Source organism: Penicillium robsamsonii (genome assembly GCF_028829455.1).
Source record: "Penicillium robsamsonii strain IBT 29466 chromosome Unknown utg000007l_segment0_segment0, whole genome shotgun sequence".
In the NCBI taxonomy this organism is placed as follows: Eukaryota; Fungi; Ascomycota; class Eurotiomycetes; order Eurotiales; family Aspergillaceae; genus Penicillium; species Penicillium robsamsonii.
The window spans coordinates 1,174,408-1,197,267 of record NW_026643225.1 but is presented as its reverse complement, the minus strand read 5'-3'; the positions used below and the strand labels follow the sequence as shown (position 1 = coordinate 1,197,267).

The 22,860-nt window shown below is 47.1% G+C and overlaps 10 protein-coding genes across 10 annotated transcripts; 8 read left to right on the top strand and 2 right to left on the bottom strand.

Moving 5' to 3' along the window:
* Nucleotides 1-516: 516 nt before the first annotated feature.
* N7447_010740 (uncharacterized protein) lies at nucleotides 517-1,931 on the top strand (the record flags this gene model as incomplete). Its single annotated transcript, XM_057235002.1, has 6 exons — nucleotides 517-640; nucleotides 701-726; nucleotides 782-818; nucleotides 882-967; nucleotides 1,022-1,392; nucleotides 1,451-1,931. 6 exons carry the CDS (start codon nucleotides 517-519, stop codon nucleotides 1,929-1,931), a joined length of 1,125 nt encoding a protein of 374 aa, XP_057081222.1.
* A 1,116-nt stretch (nucleotides 1,932-3,047) lies between these two features.
* Nucleotides 3,048-4,520, bottom strand: N7447_010739 (uncharacterized protein; the record flags this gene model as incomplete). Its single annotated transcript, XM_057235001.1, has 2 exons — nucleotides 3,048-4,166; nucleotides 4,407-4,520. 2 exons carry the CDS (start codon nucleotides 4,518-4,520, stop codon nucleotides 3,048-3,050), a joined length of 1,233 nt encoding a protein of 410 aa, XP_057081221.1.
* Nucleotides 4,521-5,559: 1,039 nt separating this feature from the next.
* Nucleotides 5,560-7,346, top strand: N7447_010738 (Amino acid/polyamine transporter I; the record flags this gene model as incomplete). The annotated part of the gene is made up of 3 exons (XM_057235000.1): nucleotides 5,560-5,723; nucleotides 5,780-6,408; nucleotides 6,493-7,346. The coding sequence occupies 3 exons, from the start codon at nucleotides 5,560-5,562 to the stop codon at nucleotides 7,344-7,346; spliced, it is 1,647 nt and encodes a 548-aa protein (XP_057081220.1).
* A 1,706-nt stretch (nucleotides 7,347-9,052) lies between these two features.
* On the top strand, nucleotides 9,053-9,590 carry N7447_010737 (uncharacterized protein; the record flags this gene model as incomplete). The annotated part of the gene is made up of 3 exons (XM_057234999.1): nucleotides 9,053-9,191; nucleotides 9,256-9,476; nucleotides 9,549-9,590. 3 exons carry the CDS (start codon nucleotides 9,053-9,055, stop codon nucleotides 9,588-9,590), a joined length of 402 nt encoding a protein of 133 aa, XP_057081219.1.
* Nucleotides 9,591-11,030: 1,440 nt separating this feature from the next.
* N7447_010736 (uncharacterized protein) lies at nucleotides 11,031-11,321 on the top strand (the record flags this gene model as incomplete). The annotated part of the gene is made up of 1 exon (XM_057234998.1): nucleotides 11,031-11,321. One exon carries the CDS (start codon nucleotides 11,031-11,033, stop codon nucleotides 11,319-11,321), a length of 291 nt encoding a protein of 96 aa, XP_057081218.1.
* A 308-nt stretch (nucleotides 11,322-11,629) lies between these two features.
* Nucleotides 11,630-12,664, top strand: N7447_010735 (ankyrin repeat domain-containing protein; the record flags this gene model as incomplete). The annotated part of the gene is made up of 1 exon (XM_057234997.1): nucleotides 11,630-12,664. One exon carries the CDS (start codon nucleotides 11,630-11,632, stop codon nucleotides 12,662-12,664), a length of 1,035 nt encoding a protein of 344 aa, XP_057081217.1.
* Nucleotides 12,665-13,221: 557 nt separating this feature from the next.
* N7447_010734 (uncharacterized protein) lies at nucleotides 13,222-14,490 on the bottom strand (the record flags this gene model as incomplete). Its single annotated transcript, XM_057234996.1, has 3 exons — nucleotides 13,222-13,914; nucleotides 13,971-14,126; nucleotides 14,182-14,490. The coding sequence occupies 3 exons, from the start codon at nucleotides 14,488-14,490 to the stop codon at nucleotides 13,222-13,224; spliced, it is 1,158 nt and encodes a 385-aa protein (XP_057081216.1).
* A 929-nt stretch (nucleotides 14,491-15,419) lies between these two features.
* N7447_010733 (aromatic alcohol reductase) lies at nucleotides 15,420-16,438 on the top strand (the record flags this gene model as incomplete). The annotated part of the gene is made up of 2 exons (XM_057234995.1): nucleotides 15,420-15,452; nucleotides 15,509-16,438. 2 exons carry the CDS (start codon nucleotides 15,420-15,422, stop codon nucleotides 16,436-16,438), a joined length of 963 nt encoding a protein of 320 aa, XP_057081215.1.
* A 1,266-nt stretch (nucleotides 16,439-17,704) lies between these two features.
* On the top strand, nucleotides 17,705-18,241 carry N7447_010732 (uncharacterized protein; the record flags this gene model as incomplete). The annotated part of the gene is made up of 1 exon (XM_057234994.1): nucleotides 17,705-18,241. The coding sequence occupies one exon, from the start codon at nucleotides 17,705-17,707 to the stop codon at nucleotides 18,239-18,241; it is 537 nt and encodes a 178-aa protein (XP_057081214.1).
* Nucleotides 18,242-19,748: 1,507 nt separating this feature from the next.
* N7447_010731 (NAD(P)H-dependent flavin oxidoreductase) lies at nucleotides 19,749-21,080 on the top strand (the record flags this gene model as incomplete). The annotated part of the gene is made up of 4 exons (XM_057234993.1): nucleotides 19,749-19,761; nucleotides 19,881-20,142; nucleotides 20,218-20,719; nucleotides 20,790-21,080. 4 exons carry the CDS (start codon nucleotides 19,749-19,751, stop codon nucleotides 21,078-21,080), a joined length of 1,068 nt encoding a protein of 355 aa, XP_057081213.1.
* Nucleotides 21,081-22,860: the final 1,780 nt, after the last annotated feature.

The following is a 22,860-nucleotide window of genomic DNA, read 5'->3' as shown; positions in this document are numbered from 1 at the left end:
CCCATCTTATTTTAAGATGATACATTATACGAAGTACAAGCAATGCGTTATACTTTGTGTCGTCCCATCCATTTTCAGACACCCTCAGATCCACTTTTGAGTGTTCCGATATTCCGAGATTATAGCCCTCAATTTAATGACTGAAACGAGTGCCAATGGCTCGTAATTTATACGCTAGTCTATATCAAGGTTCTCCAGCCGCAACCAGACATCCAATGTTAAAATACGGCTAATTAATATCACAATTAGTCGAGGCCTTAGCCTGAGCTCTCAGCAAGACTCATAAGTCTCACAGGAAGAAAGGGGGCGCCCCAAACGCCACTTTATAGGATTTGGTCGAATTCAACCGGGATGCGAATTCAACTCCTATCGCAGAGGCTCTGGACCTCGTGTTTGGCTGATACTTATGTAACCCAAGGGCGCTGCCCAGCCCTGGAGGCGAGTTGAATTTTTCCTGTCAAAACTGCAAATGATAGACGCGGTTTATTTGGATAGAAGACGAATATCCTGGAAGATATGGGCTCTAGTGACAATTTACAGCCGCAGGCCATCGGCCTGATCTTTGCCTTTCCGTGCTTCGCGAGCGTGGCTGTGGCTCTGCGGCTATATAGCCGCACGTTGACGAAGTCGTTTGCCGCAGGTCAGTTCAATGTTCCGATTCCTCTTTTCTTGTGAGCTTTATGGATCTAATAAACAATAGATGACTGGGTGATTTGTGTTGCGATGGTGAGTACCGCCGCCATTCTATAAACGAGGCCAGAGGATTGACAGAGATTGGCAGATCATGTATTGGGCGGAGACATTTACGTCTTATAAAGGTAAAACGAGAACGGCAAAATAGTCTAAACTGTCTGTGGTTCATGAAGTTAATCATCCCTCAGTGATCATTTACACGTACATCGGATATAATGTCTGGGAGATACCCGATGACCATCCTGCCATTCTTGGCAACAAATATACCTACGCGGTGGGTTGAACACTTCTTTCTCACCTCACTCATTTGCCGTTGCTAACAAAACAGACCGAGCTCATCTACAATCCCATCTTGGCTCTCGTCAAGACCTCTATCCTACTATTCTTACTACGTCTAACCGGCCAAAAAAAGTCAGTGCGCCTGGCCATCTGGGGGCTCTTAATTCTCAACGGCATCGCCGCTATCATCACATTTTTCCTCACTGTTTTTCGATGTGTGCCCGTCGCCGCTAATTGGGATTTGGCTTCATATCCCAACGCGAATTGTCTTAACTTTGCAAATTTCGTCACCGGCACGGCCTCAGCCTCTATTCTCACTGACATCCTTGCTTTGATGTTGCCTACTTGGATCGTATATCGCCTACAGATGCAACGGAATCAGAAGTTGATGCTAATTGGTATCTTGTCCTTGGGTCTTTTGTGAGTAGCTAAGCTAAACGTCTTCCTTTTCCCATCAATATGATACTAATAAATGAAGAACTGTGGTGGCTGGCATTGTTCGCCTCATTCTCCTCGACGATTTCGACCGTCATATGCCGACGAATTACACGCACTCGGTCCTCTTTTGTGTGTCCACTATCGAGGTTGGTCTGTCGTTCGTCGCTGCGTGTGCTCCCTCTTTCAAGCCGCTCGTTACTCGGCTTGTCCCGAGGCTCTTCGGGTCGACCCGCACCGGGCCGTATAACGGCTCTACCAACCGCAGCGGTCGGACCCGGCTGGGCTACAAACTCGAGGAAACGTCGAACTTCACAAATCGCACACATGATCAGACTATCACTACCGTTGAAGCTGGTGATGGTGAGCTCAGCTATGGTCCCGCGAAATTGAAAGACAATAAAATGATCACCATGATCACGGAAATGGAGGTTACTTGGGGCCAGGCCAATTCCGGAGAGCAGCATACTAGCAGTACAGAGAGTCTTGTCTACGGGGGAGGGAGCAACATACGTTCCAAATAATTTCGAAAAGAGGATTACCTTGTTCATTTCATTGCTCCATATTTACCCTTGGAAGGACAACACCCGAAAGGATACAAGCCTAAGGACCCTTTCCCGTCTAGACTAGTTTGAAAGAGGTTCACTGCACAGCGCATAAAAATATTCTAATAATACTACATAGTATGTAGTCATTAAGGTGGGTTGGATAAGTTCATATAGCTTCATTGCCTCACGTCGGTGCAGACTTGACTTGTAGTTGTGGTTAGACCTCTCAATAGCCCGCAAATGGGCCCAAGCCCCCGGCCTATGGCCCATTAATGGGCGCCCATCAAAGCCCTTCAAAAGCCCATTTCTGTGCACAAATATAGTCTTGGCACGTATAAAGTAGCTGATTAATGGCTGTATCTTACGCATGTACCAACCTGTATATTCAATTTCATCATATTATTATAGTAACTAGTAGTTAGCACTAAATAATGCATCTAGTTATTTACTATGTAATTCCCTAACAAAATAAGTACTCCATGTAAAAAATAAAGTTTTACAAAAATCAGCTTTGGATCTTATGAGTTAATTTATAAGCTTATAAGAAGAAGGTTTCTGTATAGCTTCATGTATCACTCAGATGGTAGTTTGAATACCCAAAAAAAACCCAGAGAAAAATGCGTTAATTATACAGCTCGATAAATTGGCATGTTTGTATTGTTTGGGGCCCATTATGGGTCCGATTGGGCTTTGCGGGCTTTCATTCCAGGCCCACGACCCACCAATGGGCCCGAAGGTAGGGCCCAAGACCCAGCCCATTTGGTGGGTTGGGTTGGGCCGGGCTATGGGCTTTGTGGGCTATTGAGAGGTCTAGTTGTGTTTACAGATTTGGCAAACAAGGGAACCAGAATGAGTTTCACGGGTGTACACCCGACTTTTGCTAGCACTCCCTACGTGACTTTACAGGGGCTGGGCAGCGTTACAGGTGCAATAATGTTTAGTGTCTCCAACCTAGGGGTCTTTGGTGTGTAATAAGATATTTTGTAGAAGCCTGATTTGTATAGTACGTATTTCCAATTTTAGGTCTGTGTAGATACCTCGACTCACAATACATTGTATAATCCACCAATTATATATAATCTTACACCCACGTCATATAGACGAGTGTCCGCTCCTGCAGTCAGAGCGAATGTCAAACTCGCGTGTACAGTAAATTCGATCTCTAAGAGGCACCTCTGCCCCGTGATCCCGTTGTTCAAACTTTGCGATGGATTCCTGGACCACGAGGTTTTCAACGTCTGTGCCTCGTTCGTTGCCCTTGCCCCAAACCGGGAGTGGAATATTACCCACGCGATCTAGATCCTCCACGATCCCACCCGTATACTGATTTATCGCCTCTTGGCTAGAGTATGCTGCATTGCTGTGTCCAGTGAGTGTAATACCCTTTGCCGAGTTCTGGAAATTGGACCGAGAGAGACGAAAGGGGTGGTTTAACGAGAAGGATGAACGAGACTGCGAGCCAGCGGACTTGAAGTAGGGCTTGCTTTCCTTATTGTCGGTACCCCGGGATGGTCGTCCAGGGCTGCTGTGGTACTGGAAGGCTCTCATACCAAACATCTTCCTGAGAAGCGGCCACCAGCACATCATATTGGCGACAAAGATGGCAGTGCTTGCCTCACGTATATACCAGATCTGGTACACGGTGGTCATGGGGGAGGCAAAGTTGAAGTATTTATTCAGGATGGCGGCAATGACCGTGAAAAGACCCAGGCTCATGATGCAGCCTATCAGCATCTTCCGGTGCAATGGAAGCCTCGCTTTGACGATGAGCGGTATTGGAATGGCAAACATAAAGGCGTCTGACGAGACATTGAAAACGGCCTGTGTGATTGAATAGTGTTGGTACGTGGCGCACTGCAAATTCGACACCGGCAACGCCCAATATTGCGAGAAAGGTCTGCAATACACGGCATAGTAGGTGATCATTATTACGGCAAAACCAAGCACCACATAAGCGGCGAGAATCTTGACGTAGAGGTTCGAGGGCAGGTTCTTGGTGATCCGCCAGTAGAGTATCAACATGCAGATTTTCACACCCCAGGTTACAAAGAGCATACACTGTTCCAGTGCAATAACAATTTTGCTTCCAAGGATGCGCTCGTGAACTTGTCGGGAGTCTGAGAGGACCTCGTCGTACTCGCTCGGATCCATCAGATTCGTCGCGTATTTTGCCGAGATTTGAATCAAGATCAGCAAGGACGTATATAGTATCTATCAGAATCGGATAGGCAGTTAGTCGAGAGTTACATACTGGGCCACAGCAGGGGACTCACAAAAGTTGCCGTCATCACATAATCGTCCCCTGGAATATGCGATTGAGCTGGTGAGTAATGGCTAGTCAAGCGAAAGGAAGCAATTTTGCGCACATGATATCCCCTGGATTGATATATTTGCCATTAACCGGGAGGCTCTGTTCATGAAGTCAGTGTCTTCTCCGGCTCTTGCCAATACCCGGGCGCAGACAGTTCGCACATACATTCGGCCAATGTAGAGTACCGCTCCGATACTCCAAAAGGTCACAGCTTCGACCAACAGTTCATGGGGCGTGGGTGATACGTTCCCCATTCTGGCGAGAGAATGGCCGCCGTCGTTGCAGATCTACCTCACAAGGTCGCAGGAGTAAACATCGAGCCTGCCATCGACGGCCGTCTGGAATGGAATTGGACCCGGAATAATCGGAGAATTTTCAGCCCGCCAAAGATCGATAGGCTTCCGATCTTAGCTAGGAGAAATATTATTGGAAGGGGGCCATATTAAAATTTCATGGAATCCATCCTAGGCTGTGCGTGCGCAAGCTATGAGGACCCCGGTCTAGGAGAAACATTCCCCACACCCCTCACCCCCAACCCCCCGGGAGATTTTACAACGAGGACCAACAAGTCTATAGGAGAAACGAGGTACACAAGCTTTGAAAAGAGTGTGTCCTTGGATCACACAGGTCTGTCATGGGCCGAGAAAAACTGTGCATGTTTTCCAAGCATTTGGTACAGATCAGCGGGCCGCAGACGCCGCTGCCGTAGGAAAGTCCCACACGGGCAGTCAGAACCAATAGGAGCCCCCGATGCAACGCCAATCCTCTTTTTACATTCCGAGCTAGATCGTGGGGGCCATTTCGCATCGTGGCTGACGCACGTTCTGTTTCTGCATATTTTATTCATAGGGGAGTTTAGTATATGTCACAGTGCTTTCTCGCTTTCCCCCGGAGTTCTGGACCATCGTACGGTCTAATATTATTACCTAGAATCGAACCCTAAGCCCGCCCGTCGTCCCTGAACGCTAATAAATGGGCCATCACAGTGGGTTTTCATTTACGTTAGATTGGGCTATGGCCCGTTAATTTCGACCAACTTGAGGCCATGCCCCAGCTAGAATAGGGACGAATGTTTTGAACTATTGGGATTACATCGCACCCTCACGATCATCGTGCTGTATCCACCGGCCCTCGACGAATGGGGAAGCCTTTGTACCAGATTCCTGGGAGACTAGCGGGGGGTCGCGTCTTCCTATTTTTCTCTTCTCTCTCTCGATTCCTATCTCACTTCATTCTTGACTCGCCCTTGCCCTCCTTGTTGACTTCATTTGATATTATTTCACGGATGACACTATGGTGGTCGCTGAGAAGCAAACTGCCGAGATCGGCGAGTCTAGGCCGAGGAACAGCACGGAGATAGACACGGTGCGCCAGGAGGCTGCTCTGGGTCACAAACAGGAACTGGTGCGGAATTTTGGGCTCTGGAGTGTGACAAGCTTGGGGATTGTGATCGCCAAGTCAGTAATTTAAACCTTTTCTATCCGTGGCCTCAACTAACGTAATCATGTATTAGCTCCTGGGCCGCAACTGGTGGCACAATTGTGACTGCACTCATGAATGGAGGTCCGATGGCTCTTCTCTATGGCTTGATTCTCGTGAGCATCTTCTATACCGCAATTTCGGCCTCATTGGCCGAATTGGCGTCTTCCATGCCCTCCGCGGGCGGAGTATATTACTGGTCCACGGTGCTAAGCGGCAAGCATGGCCGCGCCGCCGGCTTCTTCACAGGCTATCTCAATGCCTGTGCCTGGCTCCTATCGGCCTCGTCGATGAGTTCCATGTTAGGCAATGAAGCGGTGGCCATGTATTTGCTTCGGCATTCTGACGTCACCTGGCAGTCCTGGCAGGTGTTTATTGTGTTCCAACTTGTCAATTGGACCTGCTGTGCAATTGTATGTCTAGGGAACCGGTTTATCCCTATGATTAATCGAGTCGCACTGATCCTATCAATGACCGGACTATTTGCAACCGTGGTGGTCCTTGCGGCGATGCCAAAGACACACGCGAGCACTTCGCAAGTCTGGACACAATACTATAACATGACTGGCGGCTGGTCCGATGGAGTGTGTTTTATTATGGGGCTGCTTAATGCTGCCTTCGCCGTGGGAGTTCCTGATTGTATCAGTCATCTGTCTGAAGAGGGTATGTTAAATGTTTCAAATGCCGGACATCTCGTCCTAATTTCAAATGAAGCTGGATAGATTCTAACTGGTGATATTATTTTAGTTCCCAGGCCACAGGTCAAGGTCCCCCAGGGCATCATGATACAGATGTTGACGGCCTTCACTACCTCCTTCATTTATCTGATCGCTCTTTTCTATTCGATCCAGGACATCGATGCAGTTTTCAACACCGACGTGGGCTACTTTCCTACTGCTGAAATCTACCGGCAAGCTACGGGATCCACCACCAGTGCTATCGGACTCATTGCGGTGCTATTTCTAGCTACCTTCCCAACCCTGATCGGCACTTTTGTGACAGGTGGACGGATGTGGTGGAGCTTGGCTCGGGACAACGCAACGCCTTTCTCGAGCTATTTTGCCCAGGTCCATCCTACATTGAACGCCCCCGTCCGTGCCACCGTCGCTATGAGTGCATTGGTTACCTGTATCGGCTGTATTTACGTCGGCAGCACAACGGCATTCCAGGCCCTCATCTCATCCTTCATCGTGCTAAGCACTCTATCTTACTTCGGAGCTATCCTCCCCCATGTGTTGACCGGACGTCGTAACATAGTCCCTGGGCCCTTCTACATGGGCAAGAACCTAGGAATGGTGGTGAACATCATCTCGTTGGTCTATATCATAGTCACCGTGATCTTTTTCTGCTTCCCATTCGTCATGCCTGCCACTGTCGAAAGCATGAATTATACGAGCGTCATCACCGTCGGTTTGATGACCTTGACCGCCTTGTGGTGGTTCGTTCGCGGGAGGACCGAGTACCGAGGCCCACACTACAGCTTCGAGGTTGCCAAGCAATTGGAGTCTGTTCAAGCAGGTAAGGAGGGCGACAGTCCTGTGATTGTTCCCATGGAGAAGTCTAGGGCAACTGCCATTGATGAGCGTGGGCGGGTGGAATGAATGTTACTCCTGCCGTGAGTACGAGAAAATGGGGGCGACTAAGGGGTGGCCGCGACGAGGCACTGAGTCCCTCAGACAGTGGTACGCGAGAAGCTAGAACGACATCTAAAACGTGACATCTAAAAAAATACCGAAGATATCTCAAAAGACTTTGAAAAGACCCCAAAAAGGACGACTAAAGAGACAGCTAAAAAGGCTTAAAGGGGTACCAAGAAAGGGTCGAAATTCACTATAGAAAATTCTGAAATGGCACACGGCAATAGACTGCCATAGGACGTATCTATGGATGTAGATCCGATCCGATCGACCAAATTAGGAACGAGTTCCAGTTGGGCTAAAGATCGTCAATACGTGGAAATACTGATCCACCCGTACACTAACGAGCCTTTTCAGTGGAGCCCGTACAATTCAGAGGTACGATGTATGGGATAAATAACTCTTGCAATGATACTTTGAAGTATATGATCAAAAGGATAAAGTGTAAATTGTCTGTCTCTCCTCTTAATACCTGGCGAGAAGCCCATATTTGTGTGTTCTCCCCCCCTTAGGTTCAGATAAAAACCCCTCAATTGGTAATAGAAACATGATTGGGATCATAGAGAGATGTAGAGGTCAAATTCCACTGAAGCTGCTAATCTCGATTCTATTGGAGTCGAGATCCTTCGTATTCAAGGCATAATAAACGAGGCTTAGCGTTGAAATCATCCCATGTTAATTACTGCGAATTAGCTGGGATTAAACTAGGACCTTAACAAACCAGACTAGACGCCTGGACCAAAAATGCACCCCTTCGAAACATCAGGTTGACATCGACCGAGGGAGAAATGCTGAAGTTCAGGATCAACGCTTCTACCGAGATCTCAACTAAGGCGCATCTGGATGAGCTCAACGTTAGGGGTTGTGAAATAATCTTGGACTTGTTGCAAGATGTGCATATTCCTTTTGGCAGCTTCTGATTGTGTATTGCTTGCTTTCTTTCCATCCTTTGCTCTTTTTTTACGTAGCCTTCCTTGACTTGTGGCCCATTTTGCATACGATCGAGACTTCATTTGATGTTCAGCAAGCTCGTTTTGACTCGATGTTTATGAATAATAAAGTAGTTATTAACGACGACAGGCTATAATTGCGGCGGAGGGAACGGACAGAAGCTTCATACATAGCCATGAGAAATCATGTAGTAGACTTGGAAGCCAAGGCACAATTCCAGCGTCTAGAGGATGGCCGGCCGATTCTCTTTGAACAGGTGCTTTACACACATGGCTGTAAAGCATTGGCAGACAAATTGCATGAGCGGATGGGAAGCCCTCTTGCACACCCCACTAAAGTAGTAGAAGGTAGGATATGGAAGAAAAATATAGCGTGTGGAAGTACATGGTTGGGTGGTTGTGAGTCGCTTTACAATTGACCTCGGGAAGGAGTGTCGCATGACGTAGTTAAACTAAGGTAAAATGTACATATTATGCCTGAGGCATAAATTATGTGCAAACATTGCAAATTTCTCAGGGGACATTTTTTTCAAGGTCACGTGTACCCCATCTGGAATTTCTTGAGCCATTGATCCTCCACCTTATCTAGTGTTACCGCTGGGTTTATTGCCATTTACAAATCCTCGACCTTTACGACTCTCGCGCCCTTCACACCTGATCTCGTCCCGGTGATCCACCTTTTCTTCTCGACTCTCCTCCCGTCCACCTCATTCACACATCATGGATCACACGCGCGATCCCTGTCCTTGGGTTGCCCTGAGCGACTTTGGCGGTGCCTTCGCCATGGGTGCTATTGGTGGTGCTGTCTGGCACGGTGTTAAGGGGTTCCGCAATAGTCCTTACGGCGAGCGCCGGATAGGTGCGCTCACAGCAATCAAAGCGCGCGCCCCCCGTTCTCGGCGGTAACTTCGGCTGCTGGGGAGGTCTTTTCAGTATTTACGACTGTTCAATTAAGGGTATCCGCAAGAAGGAAGATCCCTATAATGCTATCATTGCTGGTTTCTTCACTGGTGGCTCCCTTGCTATCCGTGGTGGTTATAAGGCCGCCCGCAACTCCGCTATTATGTGTGCCGTCTTCCTAGCTGTCATCGAGGGTGTCGGTATTGGTTTCCAGCGCATGATGGCCGATAACACAAAGCTCGAGGTATGTCGAATTTATCACCTTCAAGTTGATCATATGCAATTAGACGTGTTTGCTAACCATGAATATTATTAGCTTCCTCCTCTTCCTCCGTCGGAGCAGAAGGCCCACGCCTAAATCCCCTCCTTTCGGTCCATATCCTCCCTTCTATCTCTGTCTTCATATAACAACATCTTCACATCAAGTCTCTCTTCTCAGGCGTTCGGCTGATGTCATTATTCCTAAACATAGCACAGAGGCTCCCGTTTTGTTTCTACTCCCCCCCCCCCTCGCTTTTAATACCGCCTCCTACGGCCCGTGTCGAAGCATTGTACATTAAAGACGGCGAATTCATCCCCATGGCTGGTTTTTAGACCGGTATAGGTCTTCTCATGGCCTGATGGCTAAGCCACAAAAATTATGATGACATTTATTTTCTTTTTCTTCCTTTATAACTTATGGAATAAACAACGAAACGTGCATATTGCATGGAATCCTGCCAATAACTCGTGGACTGAATAGACTTCACAGACTACAAAACAGTCTATCCTCAGCAACTCCCTGGAGAAGCTGTCGAACACCACCATGTAGATCGGGATGCATGCCAACTGTATATAACCTATGGACCCACATGTGGTATGTGCGATTGTACTTTAAGGCTGGGCTCGCAGAGCTCTTCTCCGGCTCGTCGAAGCCGGTCCCGTAGACTGATTCAATATTGCAATCGAATTTGAGATACACAATGCTATAGCCAGCGACCCAGCACGGACTAGCGTGTGCCGGAAATCCATCTGATACTGGCCTTTCTCACCGACATGTCCGCCTTTATATTAGAAAAAGGCCTCGTTAGGCAATGGGAATGGTATCAATGTTCCCTTCTAGGCTTTACTAAAGACTTACGTCCAGCTCTAGTGGATACACGAGGGGGAAGTATGGGCGGATTATGATAAAGAAGGATTGGTCTAGGAGAGGCTAATAGCAAAAGCGAGACCACCAGAGGTAGCAATGGAGGAAGATTATGGAGTATTCGGGCGACTGGAATAAGACTTAAGGTTATTTCACCTAGCAATTCTAGGTGTGATAGAGTAAAGATAAGATTTGTTTGATATCTCGCCGACACCTTAGGTATATCCGGTCTACCTACAAAGGTACGACCCTCTAGGGCTGAACATATTCTAGCTATTACTTCTTAGATATTGGGAGTTAAATTTTATATGTAGAAAACTCGGTTTACGTATTTTAAGCTGTTTTTACGGCCTAGATTTTAGGTACTGAGAACGGGAAGAAACATCTTCAAGAAAAATCACACCTAAGGAAATATCTGAGAAGATATCTCAAAAGACATCTATAAAAGACTACCCAAATTTTGTCTTTGTCTTTGACCTGGGATATCAAAGTGCCTAGGTAACTAACCAACCTTGCAGCTTGCTTATATAAAGAGCCACTAGTTCCGGCCTCGGGGGCCAAGGACCAAGGTTGCCCCTCCTGGGGTCAGCCCCACAGCTACCTGAACCCAAGGACCTTATAACTAGTATCACAACTAACTACATATCACAACTTTGGAACAATCTATTCTCCATGGAGCCCGTCGGAATTATAGGACTCGCGGGTCTCTTTAGTACTCGCTTGGAGGCCGTTGCAAGATTCGATTCATGGAAAGAGTACGATTCCGAGTTTGGTTCTCTTGTTGTCCAATTTAAAGCCCAAAGGCTTCGACTGATAAGGTGGGGTTTGGCCGTGGGCCTGGAGAGCGACGAAATCTCATATGAGCACAACGCTCTTCTTGGTAATCCCAAGATTGAGTCGTCTGTGAAAGATCTCCTCTCCGCAATCAATGCTGTTTGCCGTGATGAGGATAGGCGTTTTTGACGCCGATGCTGGGGAAAAATGAAAAACCCACCAAAGACCAACTATTCCCCATCCTCGCCATCCTCCCCGTGAATCCAAACGCCAGAAACTTGGATGGGTGCTGAGAACCAAAGCTAAGCGAGTCGCTCAAGTTAATCATTTCTCCCCCGGACCAAAATAGGAATACACCTCTACATTCCGCTTGCCAAGGAGGTTATATTGATTTGGTGCACCTATTACTTGACAAAGGGGCAGACGTCCACTATCAGAACCAATTTGGATGGATGCTGTTGCACATTGTCTCATACATAGGGTCTTTAGACATCATTATGCTTCTTATTGAGAGAGGGGCAGAGGAAGATATCAACCCCCGGGACCAGGATAAGGAGACACCTCTCTATCTTGCTTGTGAAGGTGGTCATATTGGGGTGGTACGCCTATTACTTGATAAAGGGGCAGACATTCATTATCAGAACCAATTTGGATGGACACCGTTACAAGTCGCCTCGCATAAAGGGTTTTCAGACATTGTTCTGCTTCTTATCGAGAGAGGGGCAGAGGCAGATATCAACCTCCCGGACCGGGTTGGGGGGACGTCTCTCTATAACGCTTGCTACAGTGGCCGCGTTGAAGTTGTCGAAAGTCTTGTTGCAAAGCGAGCAGACCTTGAATATGCGAATGAAAGTGGCTTGACACCGCTAATTATCGCTTCTATAAATGGTTTTTTCGACGTCGTTACTGTACTGCTCGAGAATGGGACAGCCATTGATAGCGTGAATTATAAGGGCAGGACGCCCCTACATGCAGCTTCTTGGGGTGGCTCTCTGAATGTCACTAATTTGCTCCTCGAGAAGGGGGCAAACATTGCCAATGTGGACGGAGGTGGTCTCACATCTTTACATCATGCTTCATTGAATGGCTCCATTGAAGTTGTCAGTTTTTTGCTCGAGAAAGGGGCAGCTCTCAAAAGCGTGGTGAAAGGTGGTTCCACACCTTTACATTCTGCTTCATTGACCGACTTGTTAGACGTCGTCAATCTGTTACTCGACAAAGGAGCGGCAATCGAAAGTGTAGATGTCCATCTGGGGACCCCATTACACACAGCTTCAGCTTCTGGCCATATGGACGTTGTGAATCTGCTGCTAGAGAGGGGCGCGGCCATCGAGAGCGGGAATTTTGATGATAGGACACTCTTACGTTATGTGTCCCCACATGGCCAACTAGGAGTCATCAATAATTTCCTTCGGTTTGGAAACCTCAGGATTGACATTCAGATTGAAAGAGGCTGCACGCCGCTGTTCTATGTTGTTGCACGAGGTCCCAACCAAGTGGTGAAGCTTATTCTTCTTCCCCCCTCCCTGTAAATGCGAAGGATCAGTGTAACGTGATGAGAATATTAGTCGCTGCGAGGAACGGGTATGAAGAGGCCATCGACCAGTTGATCATGTCAGCAGGGCTGAAGTCGAACCTAGACGGATTTGGTCGAGACTTGATGTGGTGGGCGATAGGAACTGGACTTTGTCAGATCCTTGGTCTGATACGCCAGCGGTGCTACACACAAAACTTGAGTGATCGAGACCCTCAAGCTAGCGAAGATAAGCTATGGTCTTTGGTCGGTTTAGATCTGGAGCGAATTTGCGATGTGTGCGCCCGGCCTATACTGGTTGGTTGATACTTCATATCGCAGGTGTGAAGGTTGCAACAATTTCAGCATTTGCTTACACTGTGTGGGGTTCAAAGTGACATGCCTAGAAACGGCTCATGAGTGGTCCTTCTGTGGGTCATATGGTTGTGATGACAGTGAGAAGTATAAGAAGGGCGAGAGTGGGGACAGCAACTAAGGGCTTCATTCAACTTTATATTAATGGTTTTGCTTCTAACACCGTTCAGGCATGATATGTAAAAGCGTTCTTGATAAAATTCAGTGAAGATTCTGCATCACGATGCCCTTCGTGAAAGTAAACCTCTCCCCAAGGATCTCAGATGCTGGAGATGACCAGTCCTGAATGAGAGTAGCTCTATCTGTGAGTTCCAACAAAGATTGCAACAGAGTGATTGTAAAGAAAATGGCTGCCGAGAGCGGCATAGAGGTAGCAGGCCTTTGTTCCGAGTTCAACATGAAGGGCAGGCTGATGTAAATCTCATGTGACAGGAGCGAAATGATCTCATATGACTGGTCATGTTGTAGTTTGAAATGATCACCCGACAACATTGCGGGAGACAGTATATCGAAATTGTCGATGATTATCCGGTTGGCTAGAATGCGGGCTAAACGATAGTGATTCCACATTCGAGCATACCAGACGTCCTGATAAATGTGTTGTGGTCCTTCGGGAACCTCGTGATAAGTCCACGATGCAGGAAGTGAAGTTGCCCAGTTTTGGAGGGCTTGATCACTTTGTAAGGCCAGTTCAACTAGCCGGCTTGATGGAGCAAAGCTTTGATTTGCCAAGTTACGAATATTCACCAAGATACCCATAATAGCAAAAAGTCTCATTGCTGACAACAAGGGATCCTCGTCGCCTTGTGAGGCATTTGATGACGCTCCAAAGCGACCTGGTAATTCCAGTAAGAATCGCGGGACTGTTTTGCCACTGGTAAGACACGCAAGTGTCTGGAAAATATGAGTAATTAGTAAGATTCCTTTTCTTTAATGACATACCAACGCACTGTGGTATAGCAGATCTCTATAAGTTCTTTCACCGGTGAGACTGGCAGACCATTGGCAGAACACAAATAGCCCAAGAATGCAGCAGCGCCATGGACATGCTTTTGCCAGGCACGTGAAGAGGATTGGTTATCGCATGTTATCATCTGAAACGTCAACTATCTGTCAGTCCGGCGATCAAATTTGAATCAGCGGGATATCAGAGCACAGAACCTCGAAGATAGACAAGATAAAACTTCCAGCGACAGATTGCTCAATTTTAGAGTCCTGATGGGCAATAATTGCTTTATTAAGGACCCTTATAGCAAAGGTATATTTTCTTCGCGCCAGATCCATCATATCGGGATCTTTATGGACAATGGCGAGTGCAGCGAGACCGACAGAGGTCAGGCTGATAGTGGCGGAAGATGGATGCTCCGCACCGGAGTCCATCCAGTGCTTACACTCATTTCCCAAGATCCCGCCAAAGTTGTCATGAAATACTTTGTGTGCAAGTTCTTCGATATTGAAAGTGGGTGTCATTGCGACTACGCTCCAACAAGCGGCATCTTTTTTAGCTGTGGTCACCCTGCTATTTGAAGCATGTAACTTTCGAATTGTCGACTTGGTCTGATCTCGAAAAAGTAGATCAGACTGAGACCTATAACCAGTGCAGTCTAAACCGGCTCGAGCGCACTGGCTGCATCTTGGTCTGAGGAGATTGCACTTCCGAGGGTTAGTATGGTCAACCAGGCCAACCGTAATTTTGTGGAAATCAAAAGCTAACCTTGATTCGCCTAGACCTGCAGTTCCCACAAGCTGGGCTAGCTCTGACAAATGCCATGGACGGTACAGTGTGAGTTTTCGAGATAATCCAGTCAAAGACAGTTACAATAGGAGTAGCACTGCTGCTTGGGCGCCAAAAGTCTGTCTCTGGGTAGCTGACAAAATGTCTCACAATTTATTCATTTTCGTGGCCACTATGGTAATGTAGATATGGTCGGAGATCCTGTGAGCGCGGAGTTGTCCACTGGCCCAGGTGAGTGGAGAGATGACATCTATAAACGGGTTCCTCATTGGTTCATATCGTGGCGCTAATCTACGACTGACTTACGAAAAAGGGAATAGCGCGAACATAACTGCTGATTTGCCGACGATCTCCGACACAGCCAACTAAGTGGGATTGCAAGGCACTATACCACGGCTGACTTGTCTAATTTGGATTAGAGCTTACGGTGTCGCCAAATACATGCTATATCATGAATGAGTTGCCTAATGTAGATACTGCCGATGATCACACGTAGGACCATATATTACATCACATTTCTATCTATAAGAGGACCAGGCTGTCTTCGTTATTGTTCTCATTCAAAACATATATAGTTCTCTTTCGGCTCACTTCAGTGCCTCACTATCTCCCTCCTTGTATTCTTTCTCATACACTTCGCTTTCAAACATCACGTCCATCTACTATGGAACCTATCCGAAACGTTGCACTCTTGGGGGTTAGTTGACTGGCAATAAAATGGCTATGTTTGTTATATTAATATGCGATTAACAGAAAGGATGGCTGGGATCAACAGTCCTGGACCAGCTTGTGAATACTGGCTTCCAAGTCACGGTGCTGAGTCGCACAGCTGGCTCAGTGGACGAACCCTCTGCTAGCGTCAAGACTGTGCAAGTCGATTATTCGTCTATCGACAGTCTTGTAGCTGCTCTCAGGGGCCAGGATGCTGTGGTGTCTACCGTCGGTACGCCCGGTATTAGCGCACAGAAGACGGTCATCGATGCCAGCATTCAGGCTGGCGTCCGACGCTTCATCCCTTCCGATTTTGGAGCGCTCACGACCAGGCCCGGAGCAGAGACCCTTCCACTGAACGCTTTATGGATAGAAATCCAGAAATATCTTAAAGAAAAAGCGCTTAGTGGACAAATCGAGTACACACTCTTTGCTGTTGGGCCCTTCTTGGAATTTGTCATGTCGATGCCGTTTTTGACCGACCTGCAGACACAGACTGCCACAGTATATGACAATGGTGTGCATACTTTCAGCACAACTAGTGTGTCAAGTATCGGAAAAGCTGTTGCTGGTGCTTTGAAGAATGCTGCAGAGACCAAAAACCGATTGGTTAGCGTTCACGACATTGTTCTGACTCAAAACAAAGTTTTGGATCTGGCAAAGAAGTACTCGGGACCTGATGTTAAATGGATCGAGAGTCCAGTGGACGCAGCGGCTGAGCTTGAAGAAATTCTCGAAAACACCAAGCAGGGTGACCTGGACCTCTTCAAAACACTTGCGCTGCTGAAATCTGCGCTCTTGGGTGGCAAGTTTGAAGCCGAGTTCAAGATTTTGGATAATGACCTTGTCGGAGTGAGTCTTCTTTCCGATGATGAGTTTGAGAAGATCTTTGCCACAGCTTTTAAGCCAAGCCAGATGGTTGCACAGGAGGACCTTCAGGCAAACATTGAAGGGATTCAAGGCGAAGCTTAGCAATAAGATAGCAACCTAGTGCAGTTGATGTTGTTACATGTGACTTTTATTTTATTTTTTTTCTGTGTTTCCTGTTGATGGAGTGTTCTTGAGAGAATTTGATTTGGCATTATGTTCAATTACCACAGACAGCTAATATTCCCGATTTTGATCAATATAGCCATCAGTAATTCTGCGAGGGGTTATAAGGTAAGCAGGAAAGTTGAGGCGAAAAAGAAGTCATTATCCGACCCAACCCGAGCTTGACCGAAGGAGGCAAACTACTCCGCTTGCTCTTCTAATATTATTGAACAATAACAAGACTCAAGGGGCTGTGAAAAAAAGCACCAGTCAATCATTTTAGCGCTCTCTGTCAAAATGACAGCCCCACAGGAAATCGTGGCAAAAGGGTGTGGCTGAGTTAGTGGATTATAGGAGCAGATCTGGAGCCTTGAAATGGATAGAATCTATATGCTAGACATTAAATTCAATATTAAACTACAAAAGATAAGAATCCACATCTTGGCGATAAATTATTTGACCTCATAGATGGTAAATAGCATCCCAGTCTAGTCATTGTAGTCATTGTCATCAGCATTCATTCGTTGTAGACTTCTCTATTCCAACCATGCCAAGTGAAAGATCCACAGAAATCTGACGTAGAATGAGACAGCTGCCGGACAGCCACGGATCCAGATGAACAATATTGGAAGAGGCCGTAAAGAACTGATGTCATCCATTATATTTTCTTTCTGGTGTATTGCGGATGGACAGTTGAAATGATTTATTCAAGAACCACACTAGTTGAATGATTGGATCGAACTGAACCACAATGGAAATTCTAGAAATGCAAGTTACACTCGTAAGCCGATGACGAGGTCTGACGAGGTGTTCGAGACCAAGATGTGGAAATCTCAGCCGCAAATTCTGATTGGCTGAAATCCTCGGAAGTTAACCTTATTGACTGAACCCCCACATCTATACCCACATCTATACCCACATCTATAATTGTTAGTTGTAGCTCTATCCGTTCTCACCTTTTGGTCTTGAGTTCCATCCTTATCCGGACGAACTCCACCGAGTACAATAAAAAGATGGACATCCCAGATATGGCCTCTTTCTTTTTTTTTTCTTCAAACACATTCTTTGAACTTCAAGTCACTCTTTTTCTTGAAGTCATTCATTCTTTAGAGGTTGATCCTCAATTACTGTCTCTGTAGTATCTCTGTTAACCAGAAGATCATATTATCTTACCATTTTCATTCGCTCAATTTACAATCTTCCATCATGATGACTTTCAACGTCTTCCTTACCAGCCTTCTCGCTGCCACCGCTGCGGCCCTCCCTCACTCTGCCCGATCCGGCCAATCCGGTACCGTTGAGACCCGCGATTCTAACGGCGGAGGTGGTCTTCAGATCGTCAACAACATGGGCACCGACCTCTATGTCTGGACCATCACCGACAACCCAGGCGAGATGAAGACCCTCAGCGCCGGAGGTGACTTCAGTGAGAAGTGGATCACCAACGACAACGGTGGTGGTGTCTCCATCAAGATCTCTGCCAGCGAAGACCGGGACAGCGTTCTTCAGTTCGAATATACCCAGGATACTGATACTCTCTACTGGGATATGTCCTCCATCGATCTTGACGAGACTTCCCCATTCGTCAAGTCGGGCTTCACCGTGCAGCCCAGTGACACAAGCTGCCGTACCGTCTCTTGTGCCCCTGGTGACGTGAACTGCAAGGATGCTTACCAGCTCCCCGATGACGTGAACACCTACTCTTGCTCATTGAGCTCCGGTTTCACTCTCACTCTGGGATAGACTTCCTGGTATGAATTTTTCTTTTTCTTTTCTTCTTGGAACCGGCTGGACCGATGGGACTTTGTATTTTTTTTCATGATTCGCAGAACATTAATGCGTCCTTTGTGTTGAACATTGTGGATACACACTTGGATATGTATATAAACTTCTGCAGAAGTGTTATTATTTAGTATTTATCAGTGAGCTAGCTTACCAAGTACCACTGGCAAATACATTCTAGAATGTGTTAAAAAAAGAACCTCCAACCTCCAACTATCTAGACGTAAGTATAATTTGATATCCGTGTAATATGGCCTGTGCATCTCAACTGGATTTCTTGTTATTGTCATTAATTCATCGGGGGTGTAAACAGGGGTGTAAATTTGGAATATGATATCACGAGACTTAAGAAGCTCCTAACTCGAGTTGTTGTATGACCTTGGTCCTACCCTCCCCTCTCCAGGACTAGTCTCTTCTCCTTTCGCCCTTCCATCAGCAGACAGATTAATCTATGCCTTTTCCCTTGGCAGCAACGGGTTGGATGACACTGCCGTTGGAATTCTGAAACAGAAATTCTAACCTAGATGAAGATAAGCTAGACTGCTGGGCTGGTGGCCCCAGCCAGACACGATCACTCTGTAGATACGTAGATTGCTCCGAGACTCTCCTTGATTCTTCCTTCTTTACCTATGTGTTGCAGTTTTTTTTAATGGCATAAGCCCACTCCTCAAACTCAACCGTGTGGAAGGAATATGGATGCCAAAAGTGACCTTTTGGCCCTAAGAAGCAGTGAGCTCGATCGCATTTTCTTTCTTCAAGAAAAACTGTATCGGGCGATCCAGCCCAATCGTAAAGCCCGAGGAGAATCCAAATACCAGAAATATGTTGCTGCGTTACGCACAGTATCTATCCGATTCGATCACTTTGTCGATGTGGTGAAGATGGTTGCACTAGCATCGACACAACTATATTACAGGGAATTACCCTACCACGAAAAGCTGGCCGACAAGGTCCCTTATTGCATGCCACTTTGCTTTTTTTTTTGCTAATAATGCCAATGCCAATAAGTAATATTAGTTGATTAATAGTATGCAGCTCTCACCTTTTACTGTATTTAATTGACTGTATGCTCTTGAATACTGTTTTTTATGTCGGTGGTGTGCATGCACCCTGCATGCGTTAGAGAACCTTCTCGACCGGCTTGTCGTGGCAGGGTAGCACTGATTCGAATGACAGGATATCGCCAATGGTGGTATACAGAAGTCGTGAGCGAAATCCGCATGCATCTTGGGAAAACTTTACGGGCAATTTCTGTCTCACGTGCAATATCTGCCTCAGGTGTCAAATCGAAACCCCGCTGTTCCCCCAGACCTCGTGACTAATCTCTCGGCCAAATCGTGGACCGAGGCTCATCGCGAGTCTGTGAACCACCGAGGTTGTTTTGCTTTATAGGTTGCCTGCACCCCATCTGCACCTCCTCTTCCCCAGGTTTTCTTTTTCCATTACCTTCACTCCACAAATCTTCATAATGGCTTCTCCTCGTAAGTGATTCCCCTATGTTTACTTTGCCCATGCCCATTATTTTCATGTGATCCACTCCTTTATAACCGATGGCTCCACGTGCATGGCCTCAGCATCGATGCTAACCACCGCTAAACAGAGCAAATCCGCACTCCGATCACCGATCTTCTCAAGATCAACCACCCCGTCCTGCTGGCAGGCATGAACGTGGCTGCGGGACCCAAGCTGGCTGCCGCTGTCACCAACGCTGGTGGTCTCGGAGTGATTGGTGGTCTTGGTTACACCCCCGAGATGCTCCGCGAACAAATCACTGAACTCAAGAGCTACTTGAACGACAAGAACGCACCCTTCGGTGTCGACCTTCTCCTTCCCCAGGTTGGCGGCAATGCCCGCAAGACCAAGTACGAAGCCTCGATCTCTGCGATGCATTTTCCATTGTGGACACCTTGCTAATCGCGTTTTGTTTCGGCAAATAGCTACGACTACACCAAGGGCAAGCTCGGTGAGCTCGTCGATATTATCATCCAGGAGAAGACTACCCTTTTCGTCTCCGCCGTCGGTGTGCCCCCCAAGGCTATTGTCGATAAGCTCCACAGTGCCGGTATCCTCTGCATGAACATGATCGGCCACCCTAAGCACGTCCAGAAGGCTCTAGATGTCGGCGTTGATATCATCTGTGCCCAGGGTGGTGAGGGCGGTGGCCACACCGGTGATGTCCCCACCACCGTCCTCATCCCCGCCGTCGCCAAGTTGGTCGAGGGCAAGAAGAGCCCTCTAACCGGTCAGCCCGTGCAGGTCATCGCGGCTGGTGGTTTGTACAGCGGTAGATCCGTTGCTGCTGCTCTCATGCTCGGTGCCTCTGCTGTCTGGATTGGTACCCGCTTCATCCTGTGTGATGAGGCCGGTGCCCCCACCGCTCACCAAGAGGCTGTCCGTACTTCCGGCTTCGAGGATAACATCCGTACCATTATCTTCACTGTATGTAGTCCCTCGCTGTGTTATTATTCAAAAGAGAAAAAAAAAATCCACATGGCTAACAAACGATTAGGGCCGTCCCCTCCGTGTTCGCAAGAACCCCTACATCGTCAACTGGGAGGAGAACCGTCACGAGGAGATCAAGCAGCTCACCTCCAAGGGTATCATTCCCGTCGAGCACGATATGGAGAACTTGCCCGATGATGCCGATGAAGATACTCTGGACAATGCCCGTCCTTTCCTGATGGGCAAGGTTGCCGCCGTTGTCAACGAGAAGAAGCCTGCCAAGGCTATCGTTGATGAGCTCGTCGGAGATGCCGCTGCTCTGCTCAAGAATGGCAACAAGATGGTTGCTAAGCTGTAAATAAACTATTCCCACTATATCTCTATTCTCTATGGTCATATTCAGCGTTGAAATAATCAAACTCGACTGGTGATATTCCCGGCCGACTTTTGGAACTTACTTGAAATTTGCTCAATGTCCAATAATTTACGGAGTAGCTAGCCCTCGTATAATCCCCTCTCAAGACCACTACGGAATTACCCTTGCTATTTCCGAAAACCTTCCTTCCAAAAAAAGCTCCTAAGCGCCTGGGTGGGTACTCGGTCACCAACCATTGCTCCGTATTCCACATGGAGATCACATCCATAATCTCTGTTACCGGCATTAGCTAGTCAATTTTTGATATAAATAGGTTGTCCATCCTTGTCTTTCTCGTGAAAGCAGACTGTCCTTCCCGTGTCTAGATGTTCAGGTGTGCTGTAGATAGGTGCTTTGCTCGATTTCCTTGCTTAATTGGATGAGAACACAAAGACCAGCGAAAGGGTTCGGCTGCGTAGAAGTCTGTTTTAACTCATGTTAGTTGAAATATCTATGAAAACTCAACTTGGGTTGTTCTATCGCCGTCAAAGAGCTGGTTGTGAACGTGATTGAAAGTGGCTGAAACATATGCATGAACGGACGTTGAGTGATATCCCTGCAGAAAAGCCTATAACTGCTTCCTTCTTCCTCGCACGGACTGCCACGGTAGACATGACCCGAATACGCGAGAGATGGGTAACATGTAATTGGATCTCGGCATACGTCCCCTATGACCCGATATGTTCAAGATACGCACATTTCCAGGGTTGCACGACCAGCGAAATTAGTCCAATGGTATCAGAGCTTGATAACAGAAATCCTAGTAGTGGAGAGTTCATGCAAAAGTAGACCATCTAGCGAGTGCATCCTAATTAGGAAGGAACCTAGAGAGACAGAAGTGGCTACCTAAGTACATCCATCCATATCAAAACCAGTAGTAATTCATAGCAGCCCCTGGGGTCGCAGGGCCGGGGAAACGTTGAAATACACTCATAATATTTTCCAGTATGATTCGCGCTTAGATCAACAGCGCGAGGTCAGATCTTAACTATATAATTTTACCCAGTTCCACGCAAGACACCTCATTGTTGTACATCTAGATCTCTTTCACTTGGTTATTTTAAGGTTGGCTGCGCATAACTCTTTAACAGGCTCCACGAAGACAGAAACAGTTGCTAGGTCTTCAAGCCTCCTAAAACGCCTCGATGGCACGTCTGTTTATGTACCTAATTATGGATTGATATAACTATAAGTCGCGCACGCCCCATCACGTACCAAATTGAGGCTGAAAATTTACCACCGAGTACTCTGTTCCCACATGACGGGATGCTTCCTGTACGTGTTGCAGCTGTGCCGCCTTGCAGGACTACGGGGAGATTCTGGCCAATGATGCATGGCTATACCTGAGTTCAGGGTACTTTTGTCTCTGTGGTCATAGGATTGAGCTGTGGAGATCGAAAAATGCTTGCCAGTCCTCGGGATAGACTCGAAGGTCACCGTGATATCAATATCCTTCGCGGCGTTTGAGCAAGGCCCTCGGCGGGACAAGTCTGAGAACCCTAGAGAGACCAGCAAGTCGATTATCATGCCTGCTTTTTTGATGTGTTATTTGTATGCAAAAATGGTCGTCTATCAATATCTGGTGGCCGGGCCGGTCTCCATAGTAAACCATGGGAAGTAAATATATGGGCAACCCCCAAGGCTTGTATAGGTAGACTGCAGGTAGATTTTATTAACGCTGAAGTTGGATGGAGACATCAATTGATCTGATACGATTTCTTAC